We start from the raw sequence: 19,937 nt of genomic DNA on the forward strand, positions 1-19,937 counted from the left end.
CGCGTGAATCGTTCATTGTGAATTATAGCGTTTGTTTAAGTTATAGTGTGACTGTGGAAATTAAGTGTATTGCAAAGTTGTATTAAGAAAGAATAAACCAGTTTTATTTAAGAAAGGACTTGTATCGGTAAAGTTTCTTTGGAAAGAATTTTTACGGAAAATTAACTAACGACCAGAGACGTAATAGTACATATTTTTTTTCCTTAAGTGTAGAATCTTATAATGTTTTGACCACAAGTTTTCACAGGTTCACAACTAATTCACAACGGTCGTTTAGATATTCTAAAAATAGAGCTTATTAGTTAATCCATTTCATCTGTGTCTAAAGGTAAGTACAGGTTTGGATTGGCATTAAAGGATCGACCCAGGTAATATTGCACGCTACATATTGGCTAAACAATTAAAATTTAAAATCACTTTGTAAGAATGTATCAAATTCACTGGGCAATTGTTTACTGTTTTGTATATAATCTCTTTTCTGAGTATAATAAGAATATGTTTGCTACAAATGGCTTCAATGATTAAAGGAATGCTGATCAGGCTCTAGCAATGCATGAAAGTAGTCTTGGCCACAAAAAAGCAATTCTAATTCTTTCAACAAGGACTAATATTGATAGGCGAAATGATAATAGTCCTGAACACATGAATACAATGCTAGCTCTTTACACAAGGAATAATAAAAAAGAGCGAATTGGTAAATCAATCACTGTGCAATGTAATCCTGAAAAGCAGTATTCGTGGGATGTACTACAGCATTTATTTGATGTGGGAATATTTCTTGATGGCCATTGTTTGCGCTTTTGTGATAGAAAGTACAATGTTCATAGCAAATCATATAAAGAAATATGATAACACACGAAGTAATAATGTGTCATATTTGTCAAAACACAGTTTTTAGGAATTTGTTCACTAGTAGCTTCTTATTGTTGTTTGTTATTAAGTACAAAGCTACACAAAGGGCTATCTGTGCTTTGCCCTCCACGGGTATCTAGACCCGGTTTCTAGCAGTATATATCTGCAAACATACTGCTTTGCCACTGGTGGGGGGGGGGGGCGGTTCACTAGTTTAAATAAAAGTACTAGAACAAATACTGACTGAATTAAAACTAACTAAATAATTTTGCTCTCTGTCAATCTAATGCTGGAACTATCAAATTAAGATCAGTTAACTGTTGTGGTAAGAAATGTAGTGCCTATACCAGTTCTTGGCACCAGTGCCTGATGTACTAATTGCTGGAATTGATTCCATAAGGGCATTGCAACTAATATGGTATTATGTGATTCTGCTACTTTATATTCGTCCAGTGCCATGATTCTATGTCTGGCTAGGGCCCAATCACTGGGATGTGCAAGTCCTCATACTTCTTCAGTAGTTCAGAAATGTAAACAGAGTCTATTGTCACAAGCCAAAATAACATGCAGTCAAGAACTATGGCTTTTCGTAGTAAACGTCAAGGTTGGACACTCCAAGTCAATTCAACCTGTGATAGGTCAGAAGTTCGGCAAGTAATGTAAGGTTTAACACTGTAATCAACAGGTCACAACTCAACCTTTTCTAGGACATAATAATTACAAAACATGTAGGGTATAAACCACATCTCACAGTATTAATGCTGAACACATCACCCCTCTACTTCAAGAATGCCTTTGAATAAAACCTAATGAATGTCAAATACAGATAACTTCTATAGGACAGAGAGCATACAGATATGTCAGTCAAACACATATTCAAACCAGTTCTGGAAAATGGCTTAGCGGTCAGCAAGTACACCCACTTCACTATACACAAGTTCTTCCACCATTGTCTAATTTCCAAAGGAGAATGCAACTTTCAATGCAATGGGGTAAAATTGCAAACCAGCACCTTATATCAGTAGATGAAATTAAGCCAATTACTTTACAAACAGTAACTATTCCTTCTGACCCAGAAGATTTCATAACCTGTCTTTTCATAACACTAGCATGCCTTATGACACAAGTCAAATGTAATAAAAATAAGTAATATTATGCCATATATCATAAAATATTTCTATTCATCTAGCCAACACAGGAAGTATACGATAACATTACAAATAAATGTAGTTTACACACAAACTGATCATAATAACTAACTTCTAGATAAACATTCAGAAATGTGCATAGGTACAGGCATAGTTCATTTGTAAAACTTGAACATCTTTTTATATAACATCTAATTCTAAATAACAAGTGCATTGCTATAGTTTATTTTTAATGACCACGTTATCGTGATTTCTCTTTATAAAAACTAAATCATAAAAATCTATGAATATTCCAGCTGCCTCAACTGTGAAATATTCCTTTACAACTATGAATGAAACCAGTGATCTACCATGTCTCTCAATCAATTGATGAGACGTCAATTACCCTGGCAGTTTTATCTATCTATCTATCTCTCATTCAGTGAACTATCACATTTGCCAATATTTTGCCTCAACTCTAAGCTGATTTGTTTTTCAATATTGCATAGGCTAATCATTGCAGTCTTCAAGAATTATGCATATCTCAATACCCAAACCAAATTCATAATTTGCCTGAAACATTGTGTTCTTGTATGTATTACATTCATGTACATAATTGAATATATACAAACTGGTTTATATATATAATACACGCATAGGTATTTAAATATAACATACTAATCGACATATACCTACAGTAAATTGCATCACTGTTCGATAGCAATCCGGATAATTATCACAACCAACATTAGTCTCAATTGTTCTAATGCTCACATACACTCTCAGGCACAAACTAATGGGTAAAACAACTCGAACGATATGACGAAAACAAAATTCATCATGGATGGAAATAAGAAGAAATGGCCTTTTCTGTTGTACCCGTCCATCCACATGAAATTCCATGTTGTCAATTAGAGAATATACAGAGGATATATATATGTGTGTGTGTTTGTGTGTACAGTCCAACATACTAGGTGCACAAGACATGGCAGAAAAGTTGCTTTTGCCATCATAATGTAATAATCAACCCAAATTGCTGTTTTCCTATTCATACTCTCATCTTGAGGTCATGAAATACACACTGCACTAGATAAGCACAAAAATAAATTACACAAACATCTAGCAAACGGATACACATTTTGCTCTGATTTATTCAGTTCAGGTCAATTTCTTAGACTTTGTTACACCACAACTTCCCTATTGCAATTCAAGAAGACCTGTATGGACCTCCCACACAATCAGGTGTAATTTCGCATTGCAAAACAAAACGAGGTTCTGTTGTCGTTGGCACAAGATTAGAAAGCAAAAATGCAAAGTTCTTTCCACAAATTGTTTTGTCAAAGTTCCCAGCTGTCATCAAAAGATGAGACCAAATCCAAAATTCCCAGAATCTTGCGTAACAACCTTATTTGTCCTATGTTTATACCTTTTGAGTAATGCACTATCTACTATACACAAATGCTACTACTATTCATCTATATAATTGAAGTAATAAACATTATTGTAGGACATCATTCTTATATCCTACTACCTAATATTTTTGATAGTTTGGAAAGCAAGGGTCACATTTTCTTTTCAGTTTTTGGTCTGTAATCCAACCAACTGTCCTAGCTGTATAATGAATGAACAGCCATTACATGAAGTCCCATAGACATTTAATTATGAATTCTGCTTGGTAGATCAAAAAAGCATGAAATGTTAATTCTTTTTACACGCCGATTTTTCAATTAACTGACTATCCTTAGTGTTGGTCAAGCAATTACTCCCAGCCATAATATTTAGGAGGTCGACTTTGACATCCTGGCCAGTGATAAGAGAAACAAACTGTTTCTTCGCCAGTGATTCCTCATCCACCTCTTCATGGACAGCCAGAAATCTAGTGTTAATTTCTTTATCCTCATAGCATGAGTTGAGATCAAGTGACACACACTGCTTTCGCCATTTAGGTCAACTTATTCTTCCATTTCTGATTCATGGAGTAACTAATTCTCAGGAGACGCAGCAATGATGTAGAGTTTAAGTTTACCAGCATGTTTGATGCACTATATGCAAATACTATAACTTATAGTTCACATTTACAGACAAGATAAGGACTGGTTCAACCAGAACTATGTTTTTATGCACTATGGTCAAGTACACAGCCAAACCCAATGACAAGGCTTGAATTTTCGTTCTGTCACTGCTTTCTTATAGTATCTCTTCTGGTGCATAGCCACCATAACCACTTGTTGATGCATATATTTATGGGTATAAGCTATTGCAGAATACTGCCGTTCCTCATATGTATATGAATACTATGGTGCATCTGCAATGGGTGTAAGATTTTTTTTATGAAATGTACTGGGATCTGTAATTCTCATCTAAATATCAGGATATTCAGAGAATAACCAGTTGATTGTTGCTCAGTTGTGTGGTAAAACATCATGATATACAGTAGATGCTTATCATAATCAGTTCAGTTACAGTCCACAGACTCTGCAAGCTTAAGCTTGAGAATTTGCATAACCTATTCAACTAAACCATCAGAATGAGGATAACATGATGAAGTGCATGTTTTCACTATATCAGTCACTCGACACAGCTTGAAAACAATTGGCTATTGAAGTTGGCTCCTTGATCTGTGTAGATCTCTTCTCAGGTGCTCCAAATCATGTTATCTATTATTTTGCGAATACACCTGTGATGAACTCTTCTAACATGTTAGCCAACATATAAGCTTCAGCCCACCTAATAAAGTAAGTGATAATGATCAGCACTTACTGATTAGATCTGTCAATTTTGGTCAGAGTATCAGCTATATCTAAAGTGGTTCTCTTACAAAGAGAACCTACAACTCTCTGTTGGAATTCTCCCTGATATTGCTAGTTTTCCTCTTGATAGAACACATGGTACAATGTCTACATTATTGCTTGACATATTTATATGAATGTGACAATAAACATCACTTCTGCATATTTTCAGTGGTGTATGATACTCCCCAGTATTCTTCATTCCTTGGATTATGCAAAGTACAAAGTATCTTTTGCCCTAGATCTCTCAAAATCTCAAGCTGCATCATAGAATGGCTCTCGGTGGTTCATTATATCATACCACTGTGCCACTGAGGAGAGGGCCAAAAAAGTAATAAAAATTCACTAAATGATAAAATAACAAACAAGTTGAATATTCCTAAGATAGGGAAAGCTTCATCAAGTAAGGTTGAAAAGGAGGTTGAATAAGGAATAAATAGTAATTAAAACACATCTAGAGAAAAGTTTCACTGCATAAAAATTTGTTTACAAATTATTTGAAAGATCTTCCTTATATGGTGTTGAGTTGGTTGTTGATCTGTTATTAAGCACAAACCTACACATCAAAACCCGGTTTCTAGGGGTATAAGTTCGCAGACATACCACTGTGCCACGTTGGGGGGGGGGGGGCTGTTGAGTTGGAAGATGATGCGTGTTTTACGTTTTCTCGTTTAAACTTATTGAGTGGTGCGTTTTTGATGGGACAGACATACGTGTCGGAGACACTGTTATGGCCAGAGGAGTTGGAATGCCTAGGAACTGAGACATTAGTGAAATCCTCACTTACAGATCTAATTGTGTTCGCGAAAACTATCATCGATCATGCGGGGTGTTTCTCCGATATAAAAGTTATGACATCTATTGCATCGTATACAGTAAATGACATGTTATGACGTGCATATGTAAAGTCCCCTAATATGGAATGTGAAACTATGGCTAACTGTAGTGCTGTTTGAAACGTATGGACAAGTATAACAATTTTTTCTAGCACATTAGTGAGTTCCAATAGCGGAGAAATTTATGTGTTGTATTTTCGAATCATGTGATGGAGTGATAACTAAGGTTATGCCCTTTACTTTCTTATAGTGAATATTTCAGCAGTAGTTGGGTTAGTCTTGAGTCAGTTAGAAATTTTCTGTATAATATATAATTCTTACTAACCTATAGGGGGATGGTATCAAGGGGATTATAAGTAATAGCAAATAATACCTCGCCGCTAACAATTCTCATCTAAATATCAGGATACTCAGATAACAACCAGTTGATTGTTGCTCAGTTGTGTGGTAAAATAGTTTAAATTTATAATATTATTTTAATTTTATGAAACCGAAAACACAAGCAATCCTTATATTGTTTATATCAGATGTAGATTTCTCTAGTGAGTCGTGCAAACACGACCTTGCGTCGGGTTTAACGCTAGTATCAGCAGTCTAATAAAATGATATATATATATATATCAACGGACGAAACATTAAAACGAATAAACCTAAAAATTTGTGATAAAAATAATTTCAAATTCAGATGATATTGTTTTTTTTTCCAAAATCCTCTCACTTTGTCCATTGCAAATTATAAATCAAAGACTTATGAAAATAAAATATCAGATCTAAGTTTTATATCCCACAAGTCACTGCCCAAGAAGCCTTTTGTTCAATACCAGTTAAGCTAGAAGTTAAGAGACAAAATATTATTTGAAACGCCACATAATATCTGCAGTTAACGTGGTTTATATCAACAATTTTAGGCCTATTAAATTTTGATACTGTTTATAAGAAAAAAACAACTCAAGAATGATTTTTCTCAAACAATATTTTTAACGTACTCCACGTTCAATGCGTGTAAATAGAACATAAGTAAATTCTACCACCTAAACGATTCTCTCTCTTTGTCTAGTTTCTATTTAACACGATATTAAATGCCTGGCGGACGGTATCTGCCTGAAACGTTGAAAAAACTAAAACTGAACAGAAGTTTTACTTAGAGGTGTTAATTTATCCTTTATTACCTTATATCCGAATTGTGTCTGCTCGTGTATTGCGGAAACACAGTCACTCCGTGGTTTTTTGCTAAAACATGTATGCAGAAAATAAATTTTATTTGTTTTATGCTATTACTAGAAAAAAAAACATTAAATGGCAAAGCATCAGCACAAACAAAGCAGCTTTCGATTATGCATTAGAGATGAAATTATTAATGCCAGCAGTAATCCTTACGAAAGAGTAAGTAAAACAAAAACTTTTTACTAAAGGATAGCTGAGATTATTCCAACGTTGAATCTACCTAGAGAAAGCTAAAAATATGAGATTTTCCTTAGTTTGTTTTTAACCAAAGAGAGAAAAGATATGTTCTCGAGATCAATTTTTTGTAATTGGATAAATCAATAATACATTTTTAAATTTTACGTACTTTTTTGATACTGCCCTCTAGTGATCACATTAAAATTTATGATATAAGATGCTGGGGTTAGACCAATGAGTTATAATATACGACACACCCTTAATTTTTTATATATAAAGCGGTTGAAACTCTAACGGTTGGCAGTTTGATTTTTATATAAGAGGTGAGGTTAAAATTTTCGACTTTCTTTAATTCTTAGCAGTTAGTATTTTTAAGTTAGTTATATAAATTGATGATGGATTCATACTGTGTTGTTTTTTGCAGGTTTGAAATTGAATTTGGGTCTGACGTTTCGATTAGGCTTACATATACAACTACAAATTACATGCTTAAAAATAAAATGTCTTATTGAAAGCTGACTCTTACTACTAATTTGGGTAAGGATTCGGGATTTAATAGCCAGGGTATTTGGAAATTAAGCAATTTCCCTTCGCCGTGCTCGTGGTATAACTTATAACGTACGTAGTTTTGTGTGATATATTTTACTGTTTTAATTCGGATGTTAAATAGAGGGCGTGTGGTGTTAAGGTTAAGCTAGTTTGTGGGAGTAGACCTAGAATACCAAGAATTTTTTTGATAACATCACGAAAATCTTGTATAACTGAAATTTAGGCATTAGTTATACATACGAGTTTATAGACTGCAGTAGTACTAAAATGTCAAAGTGAACTATTCAGCATACAAATACCAAGTAGTTGTAGTTTGAGTGTTAATCATATTTAAATTGGTAAATGACTCCCTTGAAAATCCAAATATTTCACAGAATGACTGGTACAGTGTAGTTTTTTGTATATTCAGTTACTTGATTGATTGGCCATGAAATTGTTTTGGTAAGCGTATTCGGTTTAGGTGAAGTACCATTAGAGTCGGTGGGTTTTGTTGATTTTTAAATAAGAGAAAATAACTTAAAAAATAATTTACACGCCATTGAGTTCTACTGTCACAAATTGGTAGATCTATGCCACAATTCCAATTATGTATTTAGTAATTAATGAAAAACAATTAATAATTGTACCTGTAAATAGACCTTCTGCACTATGCGACCATCTTATTGGAACAATACTATCAAAATGTTGGTGTTTGGTATAAAAGTATCGTTTTGGCTGGTAACTTGAGACATTGCATGAAACCCATGACAAGGTGAGATAAAATTTAGTCCTAATAATGTACTTCTTTTGAAAACCCATACCTGTGAATTGACAAATGAAATGAAAATCGTTAACAACCAGATGTTAAACTGAAGTATGAACTTACATATGTGCCTATGAGAGTAAAAGAGAGATGTATTTTTGTTGGTTTTAAGGTAAATTAAACTATTATATGATGTATAGCAGACAGTTGCCAGAACAACGTATTGTCTTATTACACCCAATGATATAAGTTGCCAAGCCAACATATCATCTACTTGTATATCCAATTCATCATTTTTTGGCATGTTGTCAGTTCGACTTGGGTATATATATATATATACATATATATATATATATATATATATATATATGTTAGTTTATCATTAAGTAAACGGACCAGCAAGTTTATTGTATAGCTTTGTTTCAACAAATTCAATGACTAAAAAGTATATATTAATAGTTTTAAGATTTGTTTGTGTGGTTTAAAATAGGAAATGCTTTTGGATACATTGAAACCACCTACATCAATGTGGAGCATGAAGAGAGCTATCATTTGATGTATCACTGGCCCTTATTGGTCCATCAACATCTTGCTAACACTTTGTTTTTGATTCTAACATTTGCTTGCTGGTTGCTGTCGTATGGTGGTAGAAAGTTTTGGTGATCAACACAATTTTATTATAGTTGATTTTCAACTAGTGGGAGTATGGTTGCTTTGAAATAAACCATGCAAACTCAGTGTGTAATAGTACTGTATATATTTTTCATTTGATTTTGGTGTACAATAATTTTGTTTACAAGAGATTTATTTATGAGTAACTGCAAATTTGCATTCACACACTTCCATGGCCAAGAACTGTAATTCTGTGGGACTCCGTAATTAGAGATTAAATCTGGTCAAGGTGGAAATGTTGTATATGAACTTAGGCCTATAAATACAACTATGTACAAGTGATAGAAGAAATGTTAAAGAAAAAATAAATCAACCTGTTATTGCTAGGTGGTCAACTGAACTTTGCATATTTTCATCAAATAATATTAAGAAATCTGCCCAACAACAGTGTTACAATATTATTATCAGAAGTGGGATTATTACAAGGAAAATAAATTAGCCACAGTCAAAGGGTTAAAGGAAGCTGTGTAGAATCCATTAAAGTTGCAGATAAACAACTAAAGATGTCCTCTTGAAACTATATGATAATCAGATTGAGTTGTGTATTGAAACCTCAACTCCTGTTGATGATAGTCTAGAAGAACTAAAAGGATTAGTTAGACAACTAATTACACAGAATGGGGGAATTAACTACAAAACCATAGGTGTTTCAAGTGTAACTTGACATATTGTCAGGAACTGTAAATGGAAGCTTGTAGGAAATAAAAACTCCACTCAAAGCATACCAGAAAGAGGGAACTGTTTTAAAGATGTGGTAAATTTAGCCACTGCAGACTGAGGAATCAATAACTTAATACACCAAGAATGAGTTTTGAACCCAACAAGATTGAAGGAACAACAAAGGGCTAACCAGCAAGCAGGAATTAGATGGGCCTACGAGTCAAAGCTTGGTTGAAAATACAATATCTGCCCCCAAATGAGATAAGAAGTTGATTATTTAAAGAAACTAGCTTGACTCAGTTTGGTAATGAAAGATTGGAACTTTCCTCCAGGGGTGAAGAAAGAAGATAGGGTAATAGGAATAGCAAGTGGACATAAATTTGCAGCAAGAGGAAAGTTAGAAGTTACCCTTACTGGAGGAGACTTCTTTATACCTCATAATGTGTGGGTGACTGACATCAAGAAAGAGTGCATTTTAGTAACTTATTTCATGTGGAGACATGAATGCAAGGTTAAAATAGCTTCAAATAGTTTCACAATCTATGACTAGGAAATCCCTTGCACTACGTGTCATTTACTACACAAGAGGTTGAACTTTTAGTGACAACAGGAAGGATATACATTGTACTACCAGGGATTGAAATGTTCATACCTGGAATTATTAGCAATAATTCTTCACCTGTTGACTGGAGAATAGTGAGGCCAAACACTTTAGCATATCTCAAGGGATAGGTTGTTGGATGAGCTCATGGATGTTACGAGTAGAGATGTCATGCATAACTTACTTGGGGAAGGCTTAAATCGGTTTGTGATAAAACAAAAAGTCACTGTGATGGTACTGCTGATAAGACTGGATTTCTACAAGATGGCATGATATGGCTGAACAATTTCTTTTATGAGGAAAAAATGAACTCCAACATTAAGCAAGTCTTTAGAAGGGCTATATATTGCAATAAAAAGAATTATTGATGTTGTTAACAGAATCCAGAAGCTATCCCATTCAAGCCAAAAATTATCCCTTGTGATTGTCTTTGAAAGTGTGCTGGGGAGAGTGACTAAGAATTTGTCAGCAGAAACTCAACCTGTTGAGGAACCCAAAGTTCCAGAGGATCAATAAGATAGAGCTGTCAGGTGGAGGTATAGCATGAAAACTTACAAGCACAAAATAATTAATGGGTCGGTCCCAGGGACCAAGCCCAAGTTGAAAGGGATAATCAGTTCTTCAAACATCTACAATAAATATTTATATTTGCAATCTTGCCTTGATTCAATGACTGAATAATTTGCAGGATTCTCTTATAAATCAGACCTTAAATGTGCACCATCACCTGCATGCTAATAATATTCTAATGGTTGTGCAGCCTCTATTAGTAAAGTTATTGACTCAGCCTCTCCTTCAGCAGAAACCTGAAACCTACTGAATACCAGTCTGTCACTCAAGTTAGTTCAAACTGTGTTGGTATAGCAATCTTGTGGCCACTTAATGCTGTTTGAACTCAAGGTTCAGGCACACTCATGTTTTTTTCCACAGCTTCTTCCTTCATACAATAACATTGATTGGAAAGGTCCATGTTGGCAGCAGTCATCCACTATGCAAGTTTTGTCTTTCAGAGAACTCATCCACTGAAAGCATCTGGTGTTGAATACCATTGCACATTAGAGATTAGAGATTTCCTATTAGGTCTCAGAAAGGTCAGGATCAGCAACTACCTGACATCAGTCACTTTCTTTTAGAAGATGCTTGTTGAAAGCTGCTATTATCAGCAGTGTGAATGACCTAGTTGTGGTCCAGAGTCTTCTGCTCTCGTGCAAAGTTTGACACGTTTTTGATCTCTCTCCTATAGGTATTTCTAATATACAGAGACATCTCTTGGTAAGTATCTTGCAAAGTACAAGAGGAAAATTACAGAGAACATGAAGAGTTAAGTTACTCTGTTTTCACACAAAAAATTTGGGTTAAAACATTAAAAAAATAATGCTGTGATATTCTGTGACTGGGTAAAAGGCAAATTAGCATATGATCACAGGAAGAGCATATTTGAAAATTTATTCAGTGAAAAGAAAAGTTGTTGCTGGTATAATACTTAAACACTATTCTCAATAAAATAAGTAATATTAATCAAACTGCAGTAACTAATCTGTTAACTTGGTAGAATATGAAATAACATACAGCTCAGTAAGTGAAAAATGAATGAAACTGAGTTTGATTAGATTTAAAAAATCTACGCATGGCCAGAAATATGGAACAAAATATATGAAACTTCACAAGTAAGTCTTTTTTTTTTTTTTTAAAGCAGAAATGAATATCTTTGAAAATGCCAAGATTGCTTTCACAATTCATTTTCTTCCCATAGCTTATCAGTCGTGTTGGATTCTAATAATCCAGATATAACTTTATCTCATGTGATAGTTTTAAAGTGGCCTTTCTCTATTAGTACAATTATCTCATGAGACAACATATAACATCCTTTGATTCTTGCCATAGAGTAACCTTAGGCTAATTGAGCACATAGCTTAGATGAAATATTTTTTCATTATGAAGTTTAAACAATTTCAAAATTTTGTTTATAATATAGAATAAACTAGGAGGTTTGTATATGCCAACTGCTTACCACACCTGTACCTTCCAGTGTAATGAGCCTCTTGAAATTTACTATTAACAGTTGCTGACATGTGTGTGAATGTATGTTACACACCCTTTAGCTCTTGAAATATTTGATATAATTACTTGTTTATCTGATGATACTATGAAAGTATCAATCATACACTTCTATACAGTCTGTTAATTTCAAGCATTTTGATGTATCATGAAGTAGGAGCACACATTCAAACATAAAACCTTGCTGTTTAGTTGTTAGACTGTAGCCAAATGAGATATAGAAACAAAATTAAATTTTTTCTAAGTTGTAGTGTGCTATTTAATCATATGATATAAAAATCTTACTTTAGATAGGTAGTTTCTTATACTTACATTAATCTAAATTTTATGTTGAATGAAAAATATATATTCATGTAGAAGGTGGTTCAGAAGTCTGTTGAAATAGAATAGGTATAGGAAAATGATCAATAGTGATATGGAAAGAGGAAAGAAAAGTCTACTTTTGAGATTATTCATGGTGACCTTTGGCCAAATATTCAAAGTTTAAACACTTTTGTGGGACTTTGTTGACTGTGGAACATGTAAGTAAATATATTTTAGAAAAATGTAAAATTACACACATTGGATCATATTATTCCTGGTGAGTATTCATTTTAGTTGGCTCTGTTTAGTGTCTACAATTACCAATAATATGTTTTCAAGAGATAAATTACGATCAGTATTTTTCTCTGGTCATAGCCAGTGCTTCTTTAAATCTTAATGTGTAGCATACTTTACAACATATGCAACCTTTAATATATCAGTAGGGGTTGTCTTTGCAATAGTCAGTAAATAAGACAGGTACAGACCTGACATTTATACCACTCATGATAATCAGTGAATATTGTATAGCATATTACTTTCACCTGGTGACAAAGGGAAAGCAACTTCTACTACTTAGATACATGCCACCTGCAAAATACATGTCCAAGACAAACATTTTACAACAAACTTAGTTTACTGGATTTAATATCAAAGGTGAGAGTGTGGTTTGAAGTTCCAGGGTGTTTATCAAACAACAAACCATTCAGGAAAGTTATCAGAAAAAGAAACTACTGTGTGAGATATTAATGATAATCATATAGGGTTTTTCTGCTTGATGAAGAAAGCACAACCACAATACAACCTACCAGACCAGCAGCAATTTATAAGCTGAACTCACTTGTTTAACTTTTGGTCCCAGTTTATGAATCTGTTTAACTGATCAAATACTTTGACTATATGAATAAACAAAACTAGTAAATTATTAACATATGAAGTTCTTAAACTTGGGATTTTTTTAACTTTGCTATATTTTGATAAATATTATTTGTATGTTAAAAAAAACAATTGTGTACCCTATTTTGTTAAGTGTCTCCTCTTGTGGTTCATAATTGGTATAGTGGAAGTGACATAGATAACTTCTAACCATTGCTTGGTAAAGTGAACAACAGGAGACTTGAGTCAATTTGGGATTGCTTCATTAAAATATCTGCAGGAAGCTTTGGTGATAATGATATTGTTGAAATGGATGATGAGACAGTTTTGTCACCTGTGTAATTTCTATATATTGCAATCATTTTTAAAGTAACAATCTAATCCATTATTGTGGTGGAAACTAAAGATACGTTTTCAAGTTTAATATAATTTATTTAGCATAAGAAAGCAGGATCATGTAGCAAAATTAAACTAATTTATGGACACAGAATTTGGTATTGATAAGTTTAATAACTTTTTTAAATGTTTCCTAAAAATGTTATTGCTATACATTAATAAAATTATTAATTTTTGATTATGGTTTGTTATTTATAAATTTTCTTTTTCTAGTGCATGTAGTAGCTTTATTGTTATTAGTAAATGATACAAAGATATCAAATGTGGCTGTTGACTAGGTACTAATATCCTACCAAACCAAATATGTGGCCAGATACTGAATAACACTTTTGACACTTGAATGGAATACTTTTCCAAAACATGTAGCAGTAAACATAATTTGTATGATACTTATTTGAATTTGATCATTATGTATGCCTATAATGAAACCTTAATGATAAACTGATTTTTGAAATATTAAGGGCTGTAGATGAATGAAGATCTGGTTCTTTTTAATAGTGATAACTTTTGGGTGTTGAAAGTGCAAATTCATGGTAATTATAAAGTGAGCTGCAGTGTTATATTCAGCAACTCACGAAGAATAAAAATTACTTGTAGTAGTAGTAGTAGTATTGTATAAAATCTTTTGAGTAGTAATAAAAAAAAAAATTTTTTTTGTTCAGGTATTTTCCACAAATTAAAACTTCTGGTTTCCTGAAACTTTGGAATTTGACACAATGGCTCAATATGGTGAGTTTTTTAATTTTAAAAACATTGTTTCTTTTTAACTAATCCCTTAACCCTCTTGCTAGAGGTAGGTCAAAGCATGCATGTAATGAACTTTTAAGAATTACATTCAAAATTTAATTAAACCACTTTATTTTCAATATACACAAATGATCTTGGCATCAAAATACAGTTAATCCAATTATAATATTATATAACTTTTATGTTCTTAATTTTATAAGAAAATATTTTATAAAATCCTCAATCTTCCCTAGTATGAGAATCATGACATTGGTTCTGTAGATCTTCTCCCTTTCCTAATTTATTTACCATCCCTCTCTGAAGTACAGAATTTAACAAATTGTTTATTGTAATATAGCTAAGTCTATGATTTTTATAACCTTTAACCTTATTTGTTTAAGGAACTAGAAAACTAGATCCACTTGCACTGCCCACCTGTCACATCTCTCTTACAACTTGCCAATAGTTCTCTCTCATGTTTTATACTATATTATTTATAACAAATAAAAAGGCAGCATTTTAATCTATCAAATGATGTATAATGTTATGTTGTTTTCAGTACAGAATATTGCCAATTTTGCCTTCAATTTCAAAGTTTATCTGATGGTGTACAGACTGAGCAACAAAAGGGAATTAATTTAAATTGTTTTTGAAAGCCAGTTAAATTATAATTGTTATAGGACATTGCTTCTATGTGTTAATAATCTGTGTTCTTAGATGCATTATTTAAGTAAATAAAAATTTAGTGTACTTGTACCATCATTATATTAAACAAAATTGCTTAAATTTCATTGGCAACTGATGGCAGAAAAGAAGGTCAAAGATAAGTACTATATTTCTTGTTTTTCATGTGTGCTCTTTATTTATTGATATAAAAGTAACAAAATTGTAAAAATTATAAACTTGTTAGATAAGGTAAAATAATGAAAAATAATAATAATTCTTCATTAAATAAGCTTGTGAGCAGCTCATGTGTTATATTATTCAATACTGAACATGAGCTATACATTTGCAAAATGATTTACAACTTTTGTGGTGGGATTGTTAACTAGACATGGTTCAGAGGGCAATAAAACAAAATTAAGTTCAAACATGTGTTGACTTTTATGAGATTTAAACTATTTAAAATAAACAATTTAAGTTTTCTGGTACAATCTACAGTCATTTGAGAAATTAAAAAAGACTAACTTAGATTTTTTTTGTATGATGGTTACTAGGTCAGTCAAATCAACCTTAAATGTATAGGGTTAGGTGGAGAAAATAAATAGAATATAAATTTTACTAAATAAAAAAAAGTTTGATATTTATTTAGGAGGTTTTAGAGGTTATATCAATGAAATTTGAATTTTAAGATAAAGAAAAGTATTTTTAATATTAACATGAAAATCACTTTGCACTCATAGTTCCATATATTCACAGATATATTTAGTAAAAATACTTAATTAAAAATCTTATTTTTTTGTACAAAATACTTGCAATGTTTACTTACAGCTTGCCAAATATTCTGAAGATACACAAAACATTAAAAGTTAGTGTGAAAACTAATGATTATGTTATGGTAACGAGGGTGGGCCACCTCAATTAACCTCGTCTGGAGAAAAAGTTAATAGGATCAAAAATGAAAAAAAAATGCTCTTTTTGTTGCATTCTTGTGCTTCAACAGTTAAAGCTTTAGATAGAACATCATGACAAATTTTTTTCTTAAATCTGGAAACAAATTTAATAGCTGGCTTGACAGTTTCCAAACATTTTCCAGTCCAAGTAAAATGCAACATCTTTTGTAGTTTTGGGTATAACTTTTTCATTAGATGCATGTATAATACAGTACTGTTTGGTGTTTTTCAAATTCAGGACAAGGAATTTTTTTTACAAATGGTCGGAATCAATGTAAAGATATGGTACCAAAACACATTCCATCACATATGCAGTCATGTAATAAACATGCATTACTTGCTGAACATTAAGTGCTATGTAAGCATATCAACATTCTAAAGCTGCTACCCTCGCAATGTAACTGCTTCAGCATGATTTAAAAATTAAAAAACAATTTACTTGAGGGCTTGATTTGTAGTTGGACAAGCATCTATGTTAGATATGCATGACTGTTTAAGTTTAGTAAGAGTGTTATGATTTAGATAGCTTATAGCATGGGTGTCATATTTAATTATTTTTAGAAGCGACATTTTATTATTTTGTTTGCATAACTGTTTACGAATCATACATTGTGTAGTTCAGTTGTTTACAATAGTGAGGTTATTGTGTCATGTTGCTAGAACTTTCTGAGGTTCTTGTTGGTTTAATTGAGTATTATTGCATGAAATGTTCTAGACTTCTTTCAGGGTATAAATATGTGTCAAAAATCATTATTTAGTTCTAGTTCTAGACTGCGTGATTGTTAATTTAGCGATAAAGAATGTATAGTGGTGATTTTTGAAGTAAAATTGTCACAGACTGTATTGTAATAATAGAGCAGAGGAGAATAATTTATCTGTCAATTGTTTCCTAAAGTAACTGAACCAGTCTCTGTTGACTTTGACAAAAAAGAGACAAAAGCTTTGGACACAACTGTGGTAACCAACAGTGTAACAAACATTAATATATACATTAAATTTGTTTTTAATATATTATTTTAAAACAAGAAGACTGTGTTGCCGTTTGTTTATAGTTTAAATTTATTGCCAACAAGTTAGACACCTATTGTAAAGAATCCAGCTTTACAAAACCTGACAGTGACAAGCCAAACAGGATCTACAATGATAATTGACAGTAGAAGGTGTAAACAACAGCAGGAAAGAGGCTTATATACAGAAATCTGTAGTGGTGACAAAAATATTATAAAGTCACGACCACACTATATAATCATGTCGATTGACTTTGATAAGTGGATAGAGAGAGGGGGGAGCGACTTTGGCTAAAAGATGGAGATCTACAAGAGTTTGTTAAACAACAACAAGACATGCAGAAAGACAAGAGCATCAACAAAAGAGAGAGACTGAAAGAAGAATGTGAATGTGAAACACAAGCCTAAAATGAGAAAGGAGAGACTGCAAATAGAGAGAATAATAGCAGAAATTGAGATTGCAAAGCTCACCCAACAGAAAGTTGGAGGATGACCCAAGAATTACAGTGGGGTCAAGGCCAACCAATGCAGGTTGCCCAATTCTGATGAAAACAAATATGACATGGATGCTTACTTGGTGAGGTATGAAAGATTTGCCCAAAGTCAGAACTGGGACAAAGGTGACTGGGCAGTCTGTCTCAACCCTCTTCTCACAGACAAAGGCATACAAGTGTATGTGGGTGTGATATCAGGAGATGTCATGGACTATGACAAATTAAAAGTGGCCTTGCTGAAGCACCATGAACTTACCAAGGAAGGCTTTCTCTGGAAGCTCAGAGAGGTCAAACCTGACACTGGAGAAACTGTATTTTAGTTTGTGGCACATTTATAGCAATACTAATCAGGATGGACTGACATGGTCAAGTGTAAAGATAGTTTAAAGAACTGGCTGATCTACTAATACGTGAACAGTTCATGATCACTTGCTCTACTGACATGTCACTGTTCCTAAAAAAGAGAACACCAAAAGACTTGGATGAGATGACCAAGCTGTTGGAACAGTATATGAAACCCTGTGGAAGGAATATAACTGGTAAGTCCAAGAATAACCAGTCGAAGTCAAAACCAGGAGTTGCTGACCAGAAGCAGGATGCCACCAAAGGTAACAAGAAGTCAACAGAACAAAGAGAGAAGATTACTTTGTTTGTCATAAAATGGAGCAAATCTGTCATCAAGGAGCAGCAGAAATCTCAACATAAACCAGCTGAAGCTACCCACAAAGATGGTGCTGGCAAGAAACAAGAAAAGAATGAATGTCACCATGATTAAACACTGCATGATTGATGGTCAGTCAAGTTAGCAAATGGGTCAACAGTGCCAGTAGTGATTGCAGCATGTGACAAACATTGAGAGGTGCCAACAAACCCCAACATGTCAGTAGATGAAGCCTATGTTGGGGACAAGAAAGTCCTACAAGATACTGGGTGCAGCAGTGAGAACCAATATAGTATCTGATGGGCAAAGTACATCTGTGTGTGTTGATTGATGGGACAGTGAGAAAGTTTCCCATACCAAGAATATAGGTGGACACTCCATACTACGTGGGAGACCTTGAGGCCATGTATATGAAAGCACCCATCACAATTTGGTGATTGTCAATATACCAGGCAGTTGAAGTTTGGAGGAACCAGACCAAAAGAAGACTGAGGCATTTGCACTCCCCACTAGAGCTCAAGAAAAGCAAGCAAGACATCAATCCCCTGCAAGTCTCAAAAGATGACATCCCAAATGTAGGTTTACGGGAACTGATGGAAGACCCTTCACTGCAGAAACTTTGGGACAATGCCTGGGAGAAAGTCAAGACAAAGGGAAAGGGGACCTACAGAATAGAGGATTGGAAGGGAGTACTGTAACTGATCTTTCAAGATGGTCGTACTGGAGATGTTAAACATGGACTGTGTTGATGTTTGTTTATAGTTGAAATTTATTGAAATAAGTCACAGACACCTACTGTAAAGAGCTTACAAGCTTACAGCTTTTGCCTTACAAAACCTGACCATCCAAAATCATCAAAGGGATCCAGAGAACAATACTCCTGAAAGGTTGCATGTTTAGAGGATGCAGACACCTATCTTCCTCAATAGCTCTGAGTATGTCATAATGAAAATAAAATTGGAAACAATCAGTAGATTTGTATTTCTTTCCTGTTACATATTTAATAAGCATCTGAAGTAAGCAAACATGAATATTTAGGATTAAAATATCATTCTGCTTTGTATCATTTTTATAAAAGCATGTTACCATAGAGAGTTTTCTTTCCTAAAAGAAAAAAATCATTGACTGGTGGTTGTTTTGCAGAAAAAAATAGTTAACCACAAAACTGATGTGTCCAGGACAAAGAAATATAATGAAAAACACAAACTGGCTAAAAAATAAAGATATTGTGAACAAATATTAAAAAGAAAACCAAAGGGGAAAACTAGTCTGAGCATTTGAAGAGATCTGATTTCCTTTTTCAGGTAAAATAAAAAAAGAGGATGTGTAAGGTAATTATCAATTATGGTGGAAAGAATAGGTAAAAGCTTTTTTCTGTCCATCACAATTAAAAATACTTGAAGAAAATTAGCTGTTGAATATTGTGACTGGTTATTATTTTATAAATTAAAATGTTCACTGATTAGTTTAGTAAGTTTGCTGTTAATTGGTGTCCTCTAAATGCTTCTTAATGTACATTTCCACATCATCTAGACAAGTTATTCTGTACATAAAATTTTGATTCTAATAAACTTTGT

General features: G+C 33.2%; 1 protein-coding gene across 1 annotated transcript in view; it reads left to right on the forward strand.

Moving 5' to 3' along the window:
- Positions 1-7,230: 7,230 nt before the first annotated feature.
- Positions 7,231-19,937, forward strand: part of LOC106463719 (lipopolysaccharide-induced tumor necrosis factor-alpha factor homolog) — an 18,541-nt gene continuing 5,834 nt past the window's right edge. Inside the window, exons 1-2 of the mRNA XM_013923780.2 lie at positions 7,231-7,328; positions 14,522-14,588. Of these exons, the coding sequence (XP_013779234.1) occupies positions 14,576-14,588 (13 nt within the window). The 5' untranslated portion in view covers positions 7,231-7,328; positions 14,522-14,575. The remainder of the gene's footprint in view (positions 7,329-14,521; positions 14,589-19,937) is intronic.

This window comes from Limulus polyphemus, unplaced genomic scaffold (genome assembly GCF_000517525.1).
Source record: "Limulus polyphemus unplaced genomic scaffold, Limulus_polyphemus-2.1.2 Scaffold1469, whole genome shotgun sequence".
NCBI classification, from domain to species: domain Eukaryota; kingdom Metazoa; phylum Arthropoda; class Merostomata; order Xiphosura; family Limulidae; genus Limulus; species Limulus polyphemus.